Source organism: Micromys minutus (genome assembly GCF_963924665.1).
Source record: "Micromys minutus genome assembly, chromosome: 1".
Lineage (NCBI taxonomy): Eukaryota > Metazoa > Chordata > Mammalia > Rodentia > Muridae > Micromys > Micromys minutus.
In genome coordinates this window covers 141784576-141805071 of record NC_137969.1, presented here as the reverse complement: position 1 = coordinate 141805071, position 20496 = coordinate 141784576, and the positions used below count along the sequence as shown (strand labels likewise).

General features: G+C 38.6%; 1 protein-coding gene across 1 annotated transcript; it reads right to left on the bottom strand.

Annotated features, from left to right (window-relative positions):
- Positions 1-2636: 2636 nt before the first annotated feature.
- On the bottom strand, positions 2637-18545 carry AMTN (amelotin; the record flags this gene model as incomplete). Its single annotated transcript, XM_080911134.1, has 7 exons — positions 2637-2912; positions 4713-4739; positions 11552-11587; positions 14085-14171; positions 15533-15598; positions 16840-16926; positions 18492-18545. The coding sequence occupies 7 exons, from the start codon at positions 18543-18545 to the stop codon at positions 2637-2639; spliced, it is 633 nt and encodes a 210-aa protein (XP_080767260.1).
- Positions 18546-20496: the final 1951 nt, after the last annotated feature.

Below are 20496 nucleotides of genomic sequence, written 5' to 3'. Positions count from 1 at the left end.
CCACTTCTCCTCCCCCCTCCCTTGCTTCCATGAAGATGCTCCCACTCCCAACCACTAACTTCCACCTCATCCCCGACCTGGCATTCTTCTACACTGGGGAAAAGCCTAACAGGACTAAAAGCTTCTTCTCTTATCGACGCCAGACAATACCATCCTCTTTTTATGTTTTAATTGTAAGAAGGTTTAACTAGGTTCTTCAAGCTGGCCTTGAGCTTCCTCTAAAGCAGTGGCAGTGCTTGAGCTTGTGATCCTTCTGCCTCAGCTTCTCTGGCAGATGGGATTTCAGGCTATGTGTGGGATATTTCAACCACAGCTAGTTATTTGTAACTTCTGTCCACTCTGGGTTTTCTTTGTCTTACTGTGATTCATACCAGATGGCATTGATGCAGTCACAGGTATATTTTAGATATACCTAAGGAAAATTAAATCTTAGTTTAGGCTTAGCAGAGTATGTTTACATGGTTTATGGGTAGTTATTTGTGGCTGATCCATGTAGAAATGGCTTCTACGAATGCTACAGTTGTCATTCAGGGTTTTCATGCAGCAAACACAGAGACCTTCCAAGTGACAGGTCAAAGTTGGCATCACTGTGTGATTGCACACTTGCTGACAGAGGCATTTCTGTCCTCACAGAAGAGGAAAAGAATGTCTGAACACTTTAAGCCAGTCTTAAGACTAGTCTCAGAAAAATGCTACCAGTTATATCAGACAGTAAAATTCGTAACCCAGGCTTTAGTTTCACTGATGCCTTGTTTATCAGGGAAGTCCTTCCACTTGGGAATGCATTTGATATGCTTCATTTATAATTAGATTTATTATAATTTTTAGCTTCTGGGAGATTGATTTTAGTCAGAATTAATGTGTTAGGTCATACATTTGTAACAGTAGAACAAACATTGGGGATTCCTAAGCCAGAAGATTAATATATGTAACCTGAGAGGATTAAGAATCAGAAGTGTTATTCTCAAAGTTGTTCTCAACATTTGGTCCTTGGCAGGTCTCCAAGATCCTTTGGGTGTATTGGAAAGTAAATCTACTTTTATAATAATACTCAAAATGTTATCTTGCTTTTTATTCCTACCCATCTGAATCTTACACTGTGAAAATTTTTAACATCCAATGCAGAAGCAGATGAAGGAATCATAGCATCTTTTGGGATATCAAAAACTAGGAATTTTCAAGAATAAAGTGATTCTTTTTGTGCCCCTTCCCCCTTTTTTGGAAAGCTTGACCACAACAATGTGCTAATCTATATGCATGTTCTTTAGATATGAAATACTGAATGGTAAATCTTTAATCATTGAAGTACTTGGGATGGAAAATATTTTACAATGAATATTTAAGTCTGTTGTGTGCTGATGGGACCAGATATACATCCTGAAAGATGCTGTTAGCCTGTTCCATGGTGTGCAGGGGGGCTCTATTTCCACCCAGACGGACTGCAGTGGTCTGGAGTATAACCCTAGCCAGATTAAAGTCTGCCTCTCAGGTGGATGAGTGTCACAGTGGGCTGGCAGAGGGACTGCTCTTCAAAGCTCTTTCCATACCCTCTACACCACATCAAGTGCCAATTGCCACAGTTCTCGCTTGGATTCTGGAGCTACCTGTGGCCTGCCAGGGTTTGTGTCTGTTGTTTGTCATAAACTATTATAAACGACTTGCTTATTAAAAGTTAAATTGTTTCCTCTGGGAGCGTGCTGTGAGGTAGATGTGAATGGCCTGGAGGTCACCCTCACACTGCTGACTGTCCTCTCCTTTGGTGGAAAAACTTCCCACTTCTGGAAAAGGTTCTAGGCTTCAGGTCATGAAGCTGTGCTGATGTAATGCAGTTTCTGAAGTCACCCATGTTTCTTTCAGGCCCAAGGAAGAAGAAAGTCAGTTTTCAAAATATATTTTAATACACACATTTTAAAGGTCTGTCTTGTAGTGGCATAAAGTATTTCAAAGATAAATTGATCTATTTAGTGAATTTTTTTGAACTTGGAATTCTCTTCATTCAATATATCTTCTGAAATTTCAAGAAAAGTTTCAGGTAAACTTAAGACTTTATACCTCCCAATACCTTCTACTGGGTCTCAGTCTTTTCTGTCATGTGATGAGGATGACTCACTTGGAACCTCCAACTGTGACTTGGTTTAGTTAAGCAGGTCTGAAACAGCTTACTGAATTCCTAGAAGAAACAAAATAGCTTTAGATGCAGGTTGAAATATTCTCTACTTACACATGGTAAGGGAATGCAGATGGGACATTTAGCCACTGTGCTAATGCCAGACTATTTATTCCCAGTGGCTTCTGGCATTATTATGCAATAAATCCAGAGGCTCATTCCAAGTTGGCTACAGGCCCACATTCATGTGTACATGCATGTGTGTGTGTGTGTGTGTGTGTGTGTGTGTGTGTATGTGTGTGTGTGTATGTGTGTGTGTGTGTTATATCAGTAACTGAATCTATTCTAGGGTTAATACCACGGGGATTGGCAGTAAAACCATTCCTTTATGTGTCTTGATGCCTGTGAATAAAGAAAGCTTCTTGACTTCACTGCAGTCTGCATTTGTCAGCACAAGGCAAAGATCTCCTTGCTGCAATTCTGCAAATGACCTTCATGGTGACCAACGTGTCTACTCCAGGACAACTTACTATTGTACTGGGTCTATGGTGCTTCCCTCCGTGGTGTGTGTGGCCCTTCGCAGGCCTGCAGGGGTGCTCATTTCATAGTCATCATCATCTGTGACACCAGGAGTTGTGACGTGGCCAGGTGTGGTTCCCTGGTTGGCAGGGATTGCTCCTGCCTGTCTTGTAGGAAGAACTCCATTCTGCACATCTGGTTTAGCCCCGGCCTGATTGGAGGGTGGAATGGCTCCAGGGAACAAGGGGTGGATAAGGAGGCCCGTGAAGATTTGGGAGGCTAATGGCTAGAATGGGAAGGAAACAGAAAACAATGGGAAAAAGAACTCACTTTAACAAGGTGAATGGATCTATTTTCTTTGGAGGACAGCAGGTTAGTTAAGTGGCAAGGGGAGGGGCTAAAGTCAGAGAAATTGCAAAGGCCTGGCATTCATCAGAAATAAGCGCTTGCCAGAGCCAAGTCTGATGCTAGTGTCAGTGTTGGGATTTGTTACTGGGCTCATTTTCCTTAAAAAGGGAATCAGAATACAAGGCAGCTGTAACACAGGGGTAGTCTGAAGTTATCAGGGATGTCTGCAGATAGTACTATAGAGAAAATCCACAAAATATTGACAAGCTCTATCTCTGTACTTGACCTACAAGACAACTTTTCTTTTGCCCACAAAATTTCAGAAAAAGAAGACTACAAGTTATTGGAAAAATTAATGCAAATTTATTAACCAGATGTTGCCTATGTGGCTTGAGTCTCTTTAAGGTGCCCTAGGCATCCTTTTCTAAGGCATCACTGTATTGGGTCAAGAGCAGTTAGTTCTCAGTACATGAGCTGGCTGTGCATTTTCTGAATTACAGTCTAAACACCTCTTTTTCAGAGGTGTTCATGGTTAGGCTCTGCTTGACGTCTGGGCTGGGCCTGGTAAAATGAATTTAAGCTAGTTCTCAGAGTCATCCTAAGGTGATCTGAAGGTGGATACCCTGGGTAGGGGAGCATTGTCTTAGACTTAGATCCTGAAGGCAGAGCTAGATCTCTGCTAAATGAGAAGAGCAGAATACAGCACAGAGCATTTCAAGCTGAGAAGACTAGAAGTTATCCGAACACATTTCATAGAAGAGTAAGTATTGTTTTGTGAAATCAGGTGTGTATGCTGGGCTATATGAAAATTTCATTATTACCATGGAATGAACTAAAAACATGTTTGAAACTAATGTACTCTAGAACATGGCTGTGGGTCTGGATCTACCTTTTCTGTTGCACTTGAGACAACTCTAAGCTTGCCAAGCCTCAGTTTCTCTTTAGGGCTCCATCATGGGCCTGTACTTTGTAATATAGGCCTAAAGGTGAGAGATCTGCTGAAGAGCTTGTTTTGTGAAAATGCCCCAACAACAGGAAGAAAGGGATGTTTGTCTGTCAGTGCTGGCGAAGGAGAAGATGGCCCATGCCTAGGGTATTGTTGAGGGCAGTATAGCAAGTATAATATATACCCTTTCATGGTATGGAAAGCTTTTAAAAATGTTTCTTTTGAACCAGCCTCATTTCCTTACTCCTCTTGTTATGTCTAGATAGCACAGTAATGCAGACAGACGTTTGTAACCATGATCTGTGCACTGCTGCATAGAAAGTTAGGGTGATGGTAATAAGAACTTTAATTTCTATCTTTCAATTACTACTGTTTATAGAAAATTATTCATTCAACTCCTACCAACATGTAGGAAAGAATCTCATAAAATGGAAAGTCCACTAATCTTCACCCTCCCTGCAGAGTCATCCTTATATTGTGATGCTTCACCATCTAGAGAACGTATGTAATCTTCAGTCAAAAGTAAAGTTTAAACATGTGCAGTGGATCTCCAGGTTAACACAGAGTCTGATAGCAATATATAGAAAGTTAACATAAAGTTAAATTGATGGAAAGTATTAGGAGAAAGATGATAAAGTTTTTAGATGAGAAAAAGGAATCAGATTCCAGGAGCTCTGAAAATGCACAGCTCAATGTAGGGAACATAGGAGATGGGGTTGTGGTCAAAAGAGCTGGAACGGCAGAGGACACTGGGAGAAGGGAGAAGAATGACTTAAAAGGTTGTCTTTTTACCAGTTCCTCTGAGCTTAGGAGAGTGCCCTAAAAGAAAAAAAAATAAACAGAAGCAATTAGAGAAATTTCAATATATTCAGTGTAATGTACATAAAATAACTGAAAAGCTTTAAATACTTTAAGTACTCTAAGGAAAATATACTTTCAACAATATATTAAATGGTCTGGTATGTACATCATGAAATTGTGTCAGCATGTGATACAGTCATATGCATGTTTATTACTGCATAATGTGACTTATCTTTATTTAAAAATTATACATATAACAATATGTATCATATATACATATATATAAAATTAAGTGATTGATATACATTTGAAGGAGTCTGGAGAATATAGAAGGCAACAGGAAAGTAATCCTATGATTTACATATGATGGTCTTTTCAGGTGTTTTCTATAAATTTAGTCTTCATGTAATAAGAATGTATATAGTTTTTTGTCCTACTGCCAAATTAATATAATAAAAATAATTTTAAATGGCCTCATAGTATTTATTTGTGGTTATGTTGCAATTTACATAAATTTTTGATTTAGTCTTAATGTAAGGTTTAGTTGTATTTTTACACACACATATTATTTGAAGAGTATGCTCTACTTAAATCCTTGTGGCATGTCAGATTCTTTTCTAGTGCTATACTTAGATTTGCAAGAGGAAGCTGATAGGAGAAGGTGTACTGAATGGCACACTCTCCTAGAACTTGAGTGGTTAAGGCAGGAGGATTGCAAATTCAGGGCCAACCTAATAAGCTATACATATGCCTATTTAAATACAGAGTTCATAGGACTTTATATTTGTCTCTGACTTTAGGAACGAGCTACAGTCTGATGCTGATACTGATGTGGGTGTTGGTCCTTGGTAAATTTTTCTATGAGTTTAAGAGTAACATTTGCATGGCTAAAATAGATTTGAGATAAAATAACCCCACATTGTGGGTCATCATATTCATCCTATTAACTTACTATGTTTTTGCCAGTGTCATTCAGGGGGTGGTTGTCTGCTTCATTTGTTGAGGGTGTGGCTAGAGGAGCAACCACATGTCACTCATTTTCAGAGTGGATATTAACAAAGACATCTACAAGAGGCTGTACCATTTTTAACCGAAATGGTATTGTGAAGAACTTAACAACTGCAACTTGCCAGGGCCGGGTAAGTTAGATCTCTATTGTGGTGCTTACATAGTGCACAGTGAGTTAGAATCCTGGTGTCTGAGTGGTGAACTGAGACAAGAGACAGATTCTGCACATGGGTGATTAACAGTCAGTCTGCAGGGCTCAGCCCATCTGCCACCCAGACCAGCAGTTCCTAAAGTTTTAAAGACTGGTGAGTAGGAGATCTGGGCAGCCAGAGAGCAGAGAGATCTCTGTGGAGTGCGCACGGAAAGCAGGCTCCTGCCCTGCCTGATCCAGGGACCAGGAACACAGCATTGGAACCTCTGTTTCTACCGGGCGAATTTGGGGCGCAGAACAGGGCTCAGCCCATCTGCCACCTGGACCAGTGGAGTTCGAGGGACACAGACCAGATACAAGTGAAAGGCAAGAACATATTACTGACAACAAGATGGCAAGAGGAAAGCGAAAGAGTATATCCCAAGGAAACCAAGACAACCTGGCAACACCAGAACCCAGCTCTCCCATAACAGCAAACATTGGAATGCCAAACACTCCAGAAAAAGAAGACTCAGACCTGAAATCATACCTCAAGACGCTGATAGAGATACTTAAACAAGAACGGGAGGAAAAGCAAAAAGAATTGGAAGCTTTTAAAGAGGAAACAAGAAAAACACTCAAAGAACTCAAAGAACTAGAGGAAAGCAGAACCAAAGAGATGAAGGAATGGAAGAGGGAATTTAAATTTAAATTTAAATTGACACAATAAAGAAAACACTAAAAGAGATAACACTAGAGGTAGAACACTTAAAAAAAAATCAGGAGTCACAGAAGCAAGCATTTCCAATAGACTACAAGAGATGGAAGAGAGAATCTCAGGGGCAGAAGACAACATTGTAAACATAGACAAAACAGCCAGAAAAGATGCAAAAAACAAAAAGCTCCTAACCCAAAATGACCAGGAGATTCAGGACACAATGAGAAGACCAAACCTAAGGATAATAGGAATAGAAGAGGGAGTAGAGTATCAACTAAGAAGCACAGTAAATATCTTCAACAAAATCGTAGAAGAAAACTTCCCTACCCTTAAGAATGAGATGACCACGAGCATAAAAGAAGCCTTCAGAACTCCAAATATGTTGGACCAGAAAAGAAATTTCTCCTGACACATAATAGTCAAAACACCAAGTGCCCAAAGCAAGGAAAGAATACTAAAAGCAGTAAGGGAAAAAGGTCAGGTAACAGGCCAATCAGAATCACATCCGATTTCTAAACAGAGACTATGAAAGCTAGAAGAGCCTAGACAGACATCATGCACACCCTAAGAGAGCACAAGTACCAGCCAAAGCTGCTATACCCAGCAAAACTATCAATCACCATAGATGGAGAGATGAAGATATTTTGAGACAAATCTAAATTTACACAATATCTGACCAAAAACCCAGCACTACAACGAATTATAGGTGAAAAACCCAATACAATGAGGGGAACTACATCCTAGTAAAAACAAGAAAACTCCTAAGCAAGAAAACGAAAGAAGAAAGAGACACAGACACAACTCAACCTACAAAAGCAGTAATAGCAGGAAACAGAAACAACTATTCCTTGATATCTATTAACATAAATTGACTCAACTCCCCAATAAAGAGACATAGGCTATCAGACTGGATACATAAACAAAATCCAGCATTTTGCTGCATACAGGAAACTTATCTCAGAGACAAAGACAGACACTATCTCAGAGTAAAAGGGTGGGAAAAAAACTTCCAAGCAAACAGCCCCAAGAAGCAAGCTGGAGTGGCTATTCTAATATCGAATAAAGTAAATTTCCAACCAAAAGTTATCAAAAAAGGTAAGGAAGGACACTTTTTACTCATTACTGGGAAAATCTGTCAGGAGGAACTCTCAATCCTTAACATATATGCTTCAAATAAGAAAGCACCCACATTCATATAAAAACCCCAATAAAGCTCAAAAAATACATTTCACCCCACACAATAATAGTGGGAGACTTTAATACCCCACTCTCACCAATGGACAGATCATGGAAACAGAAACTGAACAAGGACACTGTAAAACTAGCAGAGACTTTGATCCTACTAGAATTAATAGATATCTACAGAACATATCATCCTAAAGTAAAAGAATACACCTTCTTCTTATCACCCCATGGGGCACCTTCTCGAAAATTGACCACATAATTGGACACAGAACGAGCCTCAATCGATATAAGAAGATTGAAATACTCCCATGCATCCTCTCAGATTACCATGGTCTACAACTGGTCTTTAACAACAACAAAGAAAACAAAAAGCCCACATACACATGGAAACTAAACAACACTTTGTTAAACAATAGCAGGGTCAAAGAAGAAATAAAGAAAGAAATTAAGGATTTTCTAGAATTCAACGAAAACGAAAACACAACATACCCAAACCTATGGGATGCAATGAAAGCAGTACTGAGAAGAAAACTCATAGCCCTAAGTGCTTTCAAAAAGAAACTGGAGAAAGCATACATCAGCAACTTGACAGCACAGCTAAAAGCCCTAGAACAAAAGGAAGCAGATATATCCAAGAAGAGTAGATGGAAAGAAATAATCAAAATTAGGGAAGAAATAGACCAAATAGAAACAAAAAGATCCATTGAAAAAATCAACAAAAAAAAGAGCTGGTTCTTTGAGAAACTCAACAAGATTGTTAACCCCCTAGCCAGACTAACTAGAGGGCAAAGAGAGAGTATACAAATTAACAAAATCAGAAAGGAAAGTGGAGACATAATAATTGAAACTGAGGAAATTCAAGAAATCATCAGAACCTACTACAAAAGCCTATACTCCACAAAGTTGGAAAATCTAGAGGAAATGGATGAATTCCTAGAAAGATACAAAATCCTAAAGTTAAACCAGGACCAGGTAAACGATCTAAATAATCCCATAACACCCAAAGAAATAGAAGAAGTCATCAAAAGCCTCCCAAACAAAAAAAGCCAAGGTCCGGATGGGTTCAGTGCAGAATTTTATCAGACATTTATTGCAGACATAACACCAATACTCTCCAAACTATTTCACAATATAAATCAGATGGAATACTACCTAACTCATTTTTTGAGGCAACAATAATCCTCGTACCTAAACCACACAAAGACCCTACAAGAAAAGAGAACTTCAGACCAATCTCACTTATGAACTTTGATGCAAAAATACTCAACAAAATCCTTGCAAACCGAATCCAAGAACACATGAAAACGATCATTCACCATGACCAAGTAGGCTTCATCCCTGGGATGCAGGGATGGTTTAATATAAGGAAATCCATCAATGTAATCCACCGTAGAAATAAACTCAAAGAACAAAAATACATGGTCATCTCACTAGATGCTGAGAAAGCATTTGACAAAATTCAACACCCCTTCATGTTAAAAGTCCTGGAAAGAACAGGAATCCAAGGTCCATACCTAAAGATAATAAAATCAATATACAGCAAACCAACAGCCAACATCAAACTTAAAGGTGGGAAACTTGAAGCAATCCCACTAAAATCAGGGACTCGACAATGCTGCCCAGTCTCCCCCTACCTATTCAACATAGTACCGGAAGTCCTGGCTGGAGCAATTAGACAGCAAAAGGAGATCAAGGGGATACAAATCAGAAAGGAAGAGGTAAAAACATCACTCTTTGCAGATGACATGATAGTGTACTTAAGTGACCCCAAAAATTCCACCAGAGAACTCCTACAGCAGATAAACAAGTTCAGCAAAGTGGCTGGATACAAAATTAACTCAAACAAATCAGGAGCCTTTCTATACTCAAAGGACAAACACATGAAGAAAGAAATTAGGGAAAACGTACCCTTCACAATAGTCACAAAAACTATTAAATACCTTGGTGTGACTCTAACTAAGCAAGTGAAGGACCTGTATGACAAGAACTTCAAACTTCTAAAGAAGAAAATCGAGGAAGATCTCAGAAAATGGAAAGATCTCCCATGCTCATGGATTGGAAGGTTCAACATTTTTAAAATGGCCATCCTACCAAAAGCAATCTACATATTCAATGCACTCCTCATCAAAATTCCAACCCAGTTCTTCATTGAGTTGGAAAGATCAATGTGCAATTTCATATGGAATAACAAAAGACCTAGAATAGCGAAATCCATCCTCAACAACAAGAAAACATCTGTGGGAATCTCTATCCCTGGCCTCAAGCTATATTACAAGGCAATTGTGCTGAAAACTGCATGGTACTGGTACTGAAATAGGCACATGGATCAATGGAATAGAATAGAAGATCCAGAAATGAGCCCTCATGTATATGGTCACCTGATTTTTGACAAAGGAGCAGTAAACATTCAATGTAAAAAGGACAGCCTATTCAACAAATGGTGTTGGTCCAACTGGCACTCAACATGCAAAAGAATGAAAACAGACCCTTTCTTATCTCCTTGTACAAAGCTCATGTGTAAGTGGATCAAAGATCTCCACATTAAACCAGGTACACTGAAACTATTAGATGAGAAAGTAGGGAAAACCTTAGAACTCATAGGCACAGGAGAAAATTTTCTGAACAAAACACCAATGGCTCAATCTCTAAGGTCAAAGATTAATAAATGAACTTAATGAGATTGCAAAGTTTCTGTAAGGCTAAGGACATTGTCAAGAAAACAAAACGGCAGCCAACAGAATGGGAAAAGATCTTTACCAACTCCACATCAGATAGAGGCCTAATATCCAATGTGTACAAAGAACTCAAAAAGCTAGACACCAGAGAATCAAACAACTCTGTTAAAAATGGGGTACAGGGCTAAACAAAACGTTCTGAATTCAGGAATATGGTTTGGCTGAGAAACATCTAAGGAAGTGCTCGACATCCTTAGCCATCAGGGAAATGCAAATCAAAACAACCCTGAGATTCCACCTCACACCAGTCAGATTGGCCTAGATCCAAAACTCAGATGACAGCAGATGCTGGCGAGGTTGAGGAGAAAGAGGAACACTTCTCCTCTGTTGGTGAGGTTGTAAACTAATACAACCACTCTGGAAATCAGTCTGGCGATACCTCAGAAAATTGGACATAGTACTACCTGAAGACCCAGCTATTCCACTTCTGGTCATATACCCCAGAGACACTTTAATATACAACAAAGATACATGCACCACAACGTTTATAGCAGCTCTATTTATAATAGCCAGAAGCTGGAAAGAACCCAGATGTCCTTCAGTAGATAAATGGATACAAAAATTGTGGTACATTTACACAATGCAGTACTACTCAGTCACCAGAAACAATGACTTAACCAAATTCTTAAGAAAATGGCTGCATCTAGAGAATATCATCCTGAGTGAGATAACCCAGTTACAAAAGAACAGACATAATATGCAGTCACTGATAGTGGGATGCTAACCCCAGAAGCTCGCTCTGCCCCAGAAACAGCTCACAGACTCTGTGTAGTCCAAGAAAAAAGGAAAACAAAACAAAACAAAACAAAACAAAAAAAGTTGAATTTGTAAATGTATAATAATTTTGGTCATATGTAGAAATGTGTATTCTTGATTCATTAGTTATAATTTCATTTCCATATATTTGTTTCTTCTTTGCATTATTCATTTATTAAAGGTTATTATATCATGGTTAAAAAAAAAGAAACAAATATGAAAAACTGGAGCTCCTTAGAGTTCCAGTCCTTGTTAAAAAAAAAAAAAAAACAGTCAGTCTTCTTAACAATAGTCTTACCTGAGCTCCAAGTTGTGCCACAATAATGGGTAACATCTGAAAAACAAAGGTTCGCAAATCATTGTTATAATACAATAGTGTGTGTGTGTGTGTCATGGTTTTTACTTGCTCAGCAACTGACAACCATGGTTGGGATCTTCTAAGTGAAAGGTACTGATGACTAGGTTATATTGAGTTGCTGGCTGAAATGGAAGAGGAGTTGTTATGCTGGGGTTTCTCTTCCACCCCAAAAAACTTACTTTTATTTATGTTTATATAGAAAATCCATAGTGTCAGAAAAAAATAATCAAAATTGACTTTATAGTTAGTGTACCCCACCCTGACAGATTTGAATCGAAGGCTTTTGACCTTGTTCCATCCAGCTGTCACAGCAGTGCCCATCATGCTGACAAGCATCTTCCTGTAGAAGCCGGCCTGATAACAAAATATGACAGCAGCTAAAAGCCACAGGAATGACAAGCCCTCAGGGTGGATGAGGAAGGTGTTGGTGCAATTTTGGAGAATAGGAATCCAAACTCTCTTCTTAAAGGAAAACTAATACTGTTCAGGAGTGTAATTATAAAGGAAATTCATTGTCTTAGTTGCTGATTGGAAGCTGTTTGAAGTATTCACCAGGGATATGTGTATATTTACGATGTGACACAAACTGTTCTAGATGCTTTTTCTTTTAATCTTTGTAAACATTAGAGGAAGTTTCTACACTAAGGCCTGCTTTAAATTTTGAGAAAAGTGTGTCACAGTGGGGTTAAAATAACTTGGCTGTACCACACAAGCTGTATACAAAGCTGAGATTTGAGCAGCTATGTGGTTCTGGCATAGTTTTTTCCCAGGGTTAAAGGCTGCAAACATGTCTCTAGGTTTGCATATATTGATTTCTAAATATTTATGTTTTTGGCCATAACTATTTGTTCATTATAATTTATGGTCACATATACTCATAAATTAATACCACAATCACTGTCTTTGGTCAGAGAAGCTCATCTTTTCAGCAGTGGGCATCAGGTAAGGCAGAGATTCATAACGGTATAAGTGGTAAGAATAAAAAGACCACAGAATGCTCAGGACTAAATGGGCCTCTATACTGCTCTTTCCAAGGCTTAGGGAAGCCAGAGATGTGTGGCAGAAAGAGTGTCAGTGCTAGAGGAAGGGACAGACTGCTGTGCAATGCTGTCTTGTGGGCGGGTTCATGCTGTCACACTTTTGGACTCTCAGTAGCTAGGATTCACCTGCACAAGCTCTACATAGGATTGGACTTGTCATCATTTCTTCACGGACATAGGAGGGCCCATGACATAACTTTCTCTGAAGATCTATAGACAGTTAATGTTTGCTAGGGTAGCAGTGAGACATTTTTTTCAGTCAGATAGCTAGTAGTAAGCCGCCCATGTTCCTATAACTAATACTTTACCTATGCTTCTGTAAGTTAACGTAAGTAAGCTCACTGGTTCACACACACACAAAAGATATGAAAGAAGAAGAGAGACATTACATGGGAAGAGGAAGGAAATCAGTAAGCGGAGGATAAGGAGGGGAACATAGAAAGTAATGGGAGGTAATTATAATCAGTGTACTTCATATACATGTATGAGACTGTCATGATGACTAATGAATATGTATAACACATGGTAATAAAGTAATTCCAAGAAGTCATCATGCTACCTAGGATGAGGAGGGCTGTAGGTAGTGGAGTTTGGCCCCGGAGAAAGGTATGGGAACGCTTTGTGATAGTGTGGCTGAGACAGTGAAGAATCCCCAGAGAGAATGAGGAATGAACGACCTAACATTCCTGCTCGGGGGAATGTGCAATGTCAAATCTCCTGTACTAAACTTTTTACAACATTCTCACTGCCACCCCTGACTCTGTGGGGAACACGATGTTGTGTTGAGTCTGTTTAAATCACCACATCACATGATGAGCACCAGCATGACATCTGACTGTGTCTCTGTGGTTCTCCTCTGCTTTCTCCCACTCCCCACAGCAGATTCCATTCCTCCATGTTTTCATGGTTACGCTGGAGTAATGGAGGCAACTGAGCCTGACGGAGGCTGGGCAATTGGTATGTGACTTATCCAGCATCACGGATTAAAGAGGTTCACATTTCATTTGCTTCTTTCTTTGGTTGGTTTCAGAGGGAAAATTTTATTCTTAAGATTCTTATTATATAAAAAAGTCTTTGTTTCGAAAAAGCCCAAGATTGAGTTCAAAAGAAACAATCCTCGATATAACGATAGATTTAGTTATAAAGATGTCATTACAATTTGAGTTTAGAGGCCAAAAATTTGAAGAAGAAAAAAACCAACCCTAATTTTTCCCAATCAAGAGTATGTACATGGTAGCATACTCCGTGGTAACTAAAAATAACAGTGTAAGTGAATAGTTTAAGGTGGGGACATTTCATGCCTTTGTGTTTAGTAGAACAAGCACCTGTAAATCATCTACATTCAAAGACATTGAAATGGGCTCCTTCATTTTTTTTTGGCTTCTGCGGGGAGAAGATGCCCTCAGAGTTCAGGAAGCCTTGCCTCAGTTTACCTGGGGTTGCACCTGCTGTTGTCCATTCAGTGGTCCCAGGGTGAAAGGGAGCGTCTGTGCACCATGTGGGATGGCAGCAGGGTTGAACTGTGGGGCATCAAAGAAGATATTCATTATGTTTCTTTCAGTTAGAGCATCTAGGACTCTAAAGCATACTTTTTTAAAGGTAAAAATGCATTCAAAGGCAGAATTTCCTACATAAATTTATAATATTTTATTGTGTGTGGAAATAATCACAGAGATAAAATTAAAGTAGTCATTTAATTTTTTAGCACAAGGTCTATTACTAACCTCTATATTCATTTTTCTAAAGGTTTTTTATATTTGATTACATTTATGCATGTGTGTTGTGTATGCATGTATGTGTGTTTGTGTGTGTGTGTGCGTGCATGAGTGCAGGTTTTTATGTAGAGCAGAAGAGGACATTGGACCTCCTGGAGCTAGTGTGATATGAAGTTGTGAGCTGATCTATGTGATTGCAGGGAACTGATTGAATCCTGAATCTCAGGTCCTCTACAAGAGCAACATAGAGCCATCTCTCTATTTTATTGCCATAAGTCCTCTCCAAGTGTTGTTAACCACAAAATTATTTCTCAAATCCCTACATTAAACTAAAAAGTAAAAAAGTAACAAAAAGTTAGTGTGTATGTATTTGTGGAGGTCAGAGGTCAATCTCTGTGTCTGTTGTCTCTACTTTTTGTGGTTTCTGGGCTTCAAACTCTGGTTGTAAGACCTCTGTTGCAAGTGTCATCTTGTCTCCCCTTTCCCAGAATTAGATGTTTTCCTTTGGTGTCTCTGAGATAATTTAGGTAATTTACCCCTTTCTGGCTACAATAATGGTTCTTGGATATTTTCTGATTGTTTTTATTTTCCATTAGGAAATTATTTTTTCATAGATATTTCCAGACAAAGTTGCAAGATATAGAATAAAACACCTGGTCTGGAACATGGATTAATAGTATATTTAAATCTGAACACCGAATTTAACTAGTATATTTAAATCTGAATCTGAGCAGAATCAAGAGGAAAGCATTTTTCTTTCCGAAACAGAAGGATCTTTACAGATGATCTTTACAGATGTACAGATTGGAGGGAAACTCTTGTCCTTTTTTGTCATCCAAGAGGATAACAATAATGATTATGTGGCTTGTGGATATAGTAGAAAACATCAAGGAAGGTCTGGTGCAGAAATTTGTGCAGGATCCTAGAGAAGAGGCATCAGGATTAAAGGTGGGAATGAGGTCAGTTATATCAGGGATTTATTAGAAACTTTCAAGGAATTACTGAGTGCCAAATGACACTTGCTCCTATTCCAGCCCATGTCCAGTGAATAGGTGTGGATGTGCACCGTGGATAGAAATCTCTCTATGTTCTTGACTCTTCTCTGTGCTCAGTCTCATGTGCCCTATTTAAAACAAGGGAGTGATGTGACATAAAAGAGTACTTACCAATGGCAGGTCTGACCCCAGAGTGAGCAGCTGTGTTAATGGTATTAGACTTATGGAAGGAAAAACCTGCAGGGCATTGAAGCTGGGTGTTAGAGAAGAGATTATCTGTTTCGACAGCAGCGTCAGTGGTAGTTTCTGGTAATTTATACTGCTTTCAAAGGTATGTATTCCCATCAAAATCAATGAAGGCAAAGGTTTAAGCTCTCTCCTTATCTTTGAATATTCTGTCTGAGGCCTTCTTGTTTGCTGTGTTGTTCTGGATGGCCTAGCAGTATGCCAAGTTTGTGGGTTTTATCGGGTAATTTATTTACAGTTATTATTTAGTTATAATATTTTTGTTTTAGAACTTTATTGTGCACACCCACTTTTAAACTTTTTCCCTAAAGAATGTCTGTAATAGTATAAGCTACAGATTCTTTAAGGAATTAGATTATTTGACTTGAAGAATCTATGGTGGCCAGTAATTAAAGAGACAGCTTGAACTTCTCATACCACTGACTAATATTTCAGAGTCTACACAGAGGCAAGTGTCCTTTATAGCTGAGTGGGGGTTGTAGGGCTAACAGAGGCTAACAGGTAATACAGTTTCAAGGTCATTTAAATAGACCTTGAACAACCAGCCTTTACAGAAACACAATAGTTCACTGGCTTGGGGGAAGCTTAAGAAAACTATGAGAGGGGCTTAGGGACGTTTCAGTGGAGAAAGCATTTGCTGTGCAAGCCCTCGGACCCAAGTGAAGACCTGCATGCACACATTTATGTACATTTGCACGGATTTACAAATCGAATGCTGGAGGTGGAAAAGGAGGACCCCAGGGCCTGCCAGTCTAGTCAATAGAGGAAGACACCTCATGCCAACCTCTGGTCTTCATACATTCATACACATGTCACATGGATACACATAGACATACACATGGGAGAAAGAGGGTGAGAAGAGGCTAAAAGAGTCACGAGAAATGCCGTGGCTATTATTTTCCTCTACAATTCTTAATCCCTTGGAATGTCACAATATCTCAGGTTCACCGTTTTGTCAATAGGTGGCACCACCCATTTTTGAAAACTTTGTGTATTTAGTTGCTAAGCCAAATTCCTGTTCATATAACTAACTCATGTACAAGGAAAAAGAATGATGTTGCTTTGCTTCCTTCATTTAAATAGAAAAACAAGCACATTGGCTTTCTTACTTGTCCCCCTCAAAAAAGCCTCTTCAGACATGAGGCTGTGCAAATCTTGATTTTTAAAAAATTGCTAGTCTTAAAATGCCTTCTTTTCTGGTTTGTAAATCTCTGCTGTTGTTGGGCGCTTACCTGATTTGGCTGCTGTTGAGGGAGTGGTGTTACCTGACCTGGAGTCGGTTTTGTTGCAGGAACTCCCAAAGCAGGGCTGAGCTGCTTCTGCAAATATAAATATTTGATGAAGTGGGAGGAATATGCTTGAGATTTTTATCCATTTATATCTGGAAGGTATTAATTTAAAATATATTAATTTAAACTCCATGTCTTTTGGGGCAGTTTTAAATTCTCAAACATTTTATGCCTAGCTGGAGCTAGAATCAGAGACTGGGAAATTGCCTAGTCAGGAGGGTAAAGAGGAGAAAGGTAATAAGCCTGAGCAAGTTGGCTTCCAGGGTCCCTGCCTCCCATTTATCTACCGAAACTGTTCCTTTCCCTTGTCAGGCCTTGGGTTACACTTGGAGTCTTAGTTCTATGCACAATTGCTTTCTGCCCCTTTACATTACTTGAATTAAACTTCCATGAGTCCCATTACAATTTTTAAGGCTTCTTACTTTTGGCTTGCATGTGACATTCCAATCATGTAATGGGAATTCAGTGTCTTTCCTGGCCAGAGTAATTACATTGTATTAAATTTTATTGAACTCACAATGAAAATAACCTTGCAATCTATAGTCTATCTGTGTGGCTTCTTTATGTTTGATAGGTGAGAGAAGACCTGTGCAAGGCTGACTGGTGAGTGTCAGAGTCAGTACCTGGAGTGATTCCAGTTCCTGAATACAATAAGCCCTACTCTCCAGTCTGACTTCAGAGAGTGCATCTCAGGGGCAGAACTGATACCTTTTGTTCCTCAAAGATTTAGTCCTGAGAACTTCCTAATAATGTGTTTCATCCAACCAATTCATTTATTTTCCACAGAAATGTTTACAATTTAAGCTTTTTCTAAGCAATGACTTGGTGTGTAGCCCCTGTGAATTCTGTGGGGGATCGTGTTCCCCAGTCCTGCCCTCATTACTGTGTTTTCAGCAGTCAGGTCAGGTCTGTTGTCTAGAGAGTTTCCAAAGAGTCGCTGCTGATGCACAGGTGAGTAGGAGGGGCCACCCAGTACTGAGGGGTCTTATCTTTCCTTCACAGTGGATCTACTGCTTCTCCTGTATATCCTAAGCATCACGGTCAAAGAGAAGTCCATGTGCAGATAAAATATTCCATCTCTATGTCTTCACAATAACTTACGACAACTAAAATATGGACTGGACACCAATCTCCTCCACCATTTCAAATATTTTGTATTGATGTGTGTTAAATAGTGTGTATCACACACCTGTAGCTAAGAGTTTATCTGATTTAGATGCTTTGTTGATCAAGTTAGAAAAATCAGAAGGTACAGTTTATTCTTTTAGTCATGATCAAATAACTAGTCCCTAAGAAAATCTTGTTTTGGAACATAAAATAGTTACTTATTCTGCCCCTCAGGTCTGCTTTGTTGCTTTGCTAAAACAATTAAAATTATTCCACAATAATGTGGATGCATTTATTAAATATGAAATATAGAAATTCACACTAACATCTTATTAGTTTAGCATATTTTTTTTTGAAAATTAAATTAAGAAGCTTAAAAAGTGTGTCACAGCACAGAGTGGTTTTCTTGACAGGCATGAAGAAGTAAATGGCCGTAAACAGACATGGCTTAGGCTGCGGAGTGCATAAAGTAAACACATAGCACTTACTGGTAATGCCTGAGCTGGTCCTAGAAGACAAAGCAGCAGAATCATGGTCTTCATGTTTCGATTTGCTCCCTATAAGAACAAAATTGTTACTCTTTCACTTTTTAACCTAAGAAAGAAGATGACATTTAACAAATGACCATTCTACTTGCAACATGGTGAAGTAATGTTACCTTTCTGCTACCAGGCAAAAAGATACTCGAAATCCAGATGACTTTTCCACTTTACTCTGGTGCAAAGTTTATCTTTTGCTGATTTGTGTTTGTAGAAGGAATTTAAGCTCAGCTATGGAAGACAGACAACCTGAGAGACCAATCAGGACTAAACTATCTGTGAAATCATTTGGTTTCATTTCCCAACACTTCATTAGGTGGGTTATTAGCTGCAGACATTGTATTACCCAATGTCTACCATCTGACTAGAGGGTATTTTAGGTAGGTGCCTATATAATTTTAAGAAGTGCAGACAGAAAAAAAAAGACAATTATCTTTACTTTCAACTCTTTTGCAAAATAGTTTTTAATTTACCGGTTTTATCATATAAGAGCGAGCAAAATATATACTGTATACTTTACAAAATTAAAAGTTATTATATGAGTTTCTTTAAACCTAACTTATTTCCTTGAAAACAATGAGCTTTATGTGTCAATGCATGTAGATTAATTTTTATATCTTTAATGGTTAAGTTGTGTTACACTTCCTTTTTTTAATTTAAACAACTTTATTTTAAAAACCTGAAATAAATGTACAGATTTTAAAAGCATTTTTGCATAAAACTATATGAATATATTTTTTGTCAGTACTTGTTTTTTTTAAAGGTTTATAGTATCATTGAAAACTTACTAGTTAGAACAGGCATAAAGCACATATAAAACAAATGTAACACGAAAATAGTTGAAGTTTTCTTGACGTGTAAAGATTAAACATAATGATTTTTAAATACCAAGGATTGCCACAAGGCTGCATTCTTAGCTCTTGAATTATTAATGATTGTGTTACACTTTCTTTCTGATGTATAGACAACCTGTTATTTTCTATTTTCAATTATAAATATGTTACAACAAACATCTTCAAGAGAGATTTACTGCATATGGAGCGTCATTTTTGTGGGTGTATATTTTAATATTTTGTAGTAATATTAAAAAGATACAAACAGCTATAATTTAAGTGCATATAAAAAAATTGCCTCTAAGAATTCTTGAATAATTCACTTTATTTTAAATAATGAAAAAGGGGGAGGAGGGCTTTGATCAGGGTGTAAAGTGAATAATTAAATTAATGAAAAATGATGAGGAGTTCACATGGGTGGAGAAATAATGAAAAGGACGATGTGATATAAACCTCAGATGGGCAGCGGCTGAGGTTTCTTTCCTAAGATGTTCAGGTCACATTTATCCACAGGCTTCCAGAACCTGGGCTTCAGACCCTGCCAGGTTTCTACGTAATACCTGACGTGACATCAGTGATGAGTCTGTCTGCCAGAATTTCATACTGAAGACACATGGCTTCAGTGTTGCCTTTTCTTTAATGTGGAATGTCTATTAATTGAATATTAGAAATGATGAGGCATTTGCCTAAGTTTTTCCTTAAACAACTTTATTATCTATTAATGACTGGTGACTGTCAGATAATCTGGTAGGGACGGAGGAACACTGTATGGGAGGGCTAACACTAATAACTCGAGTAGTAAGTTTAACAATAGGAGCGTGCACAGGTGTGAAATAAAGCTCTTAATTGAGGGCAGGCAAGGCTTTATGGAGGTCACTTTTAGGATCAGATTTGAAGGATGGAAAGAAATCCATTAAAAAGCAAGGCAAGGGTGGAGAGATAGTTGAGATGTAAAATACCTGCCCTGAGAGCACAAGGACCTGAATTTGGATCACCATCACCCACAACAGCTGGGCACAGCTGCTTTTGTCTGTGGTACTGGGGCAGCCCCCTGGAGCTAGTTAGGCTAGAGTCTAGTCAGTTGGTGAACTCAGTGAGAAAGCCTGTCTTGAGAAATAAGG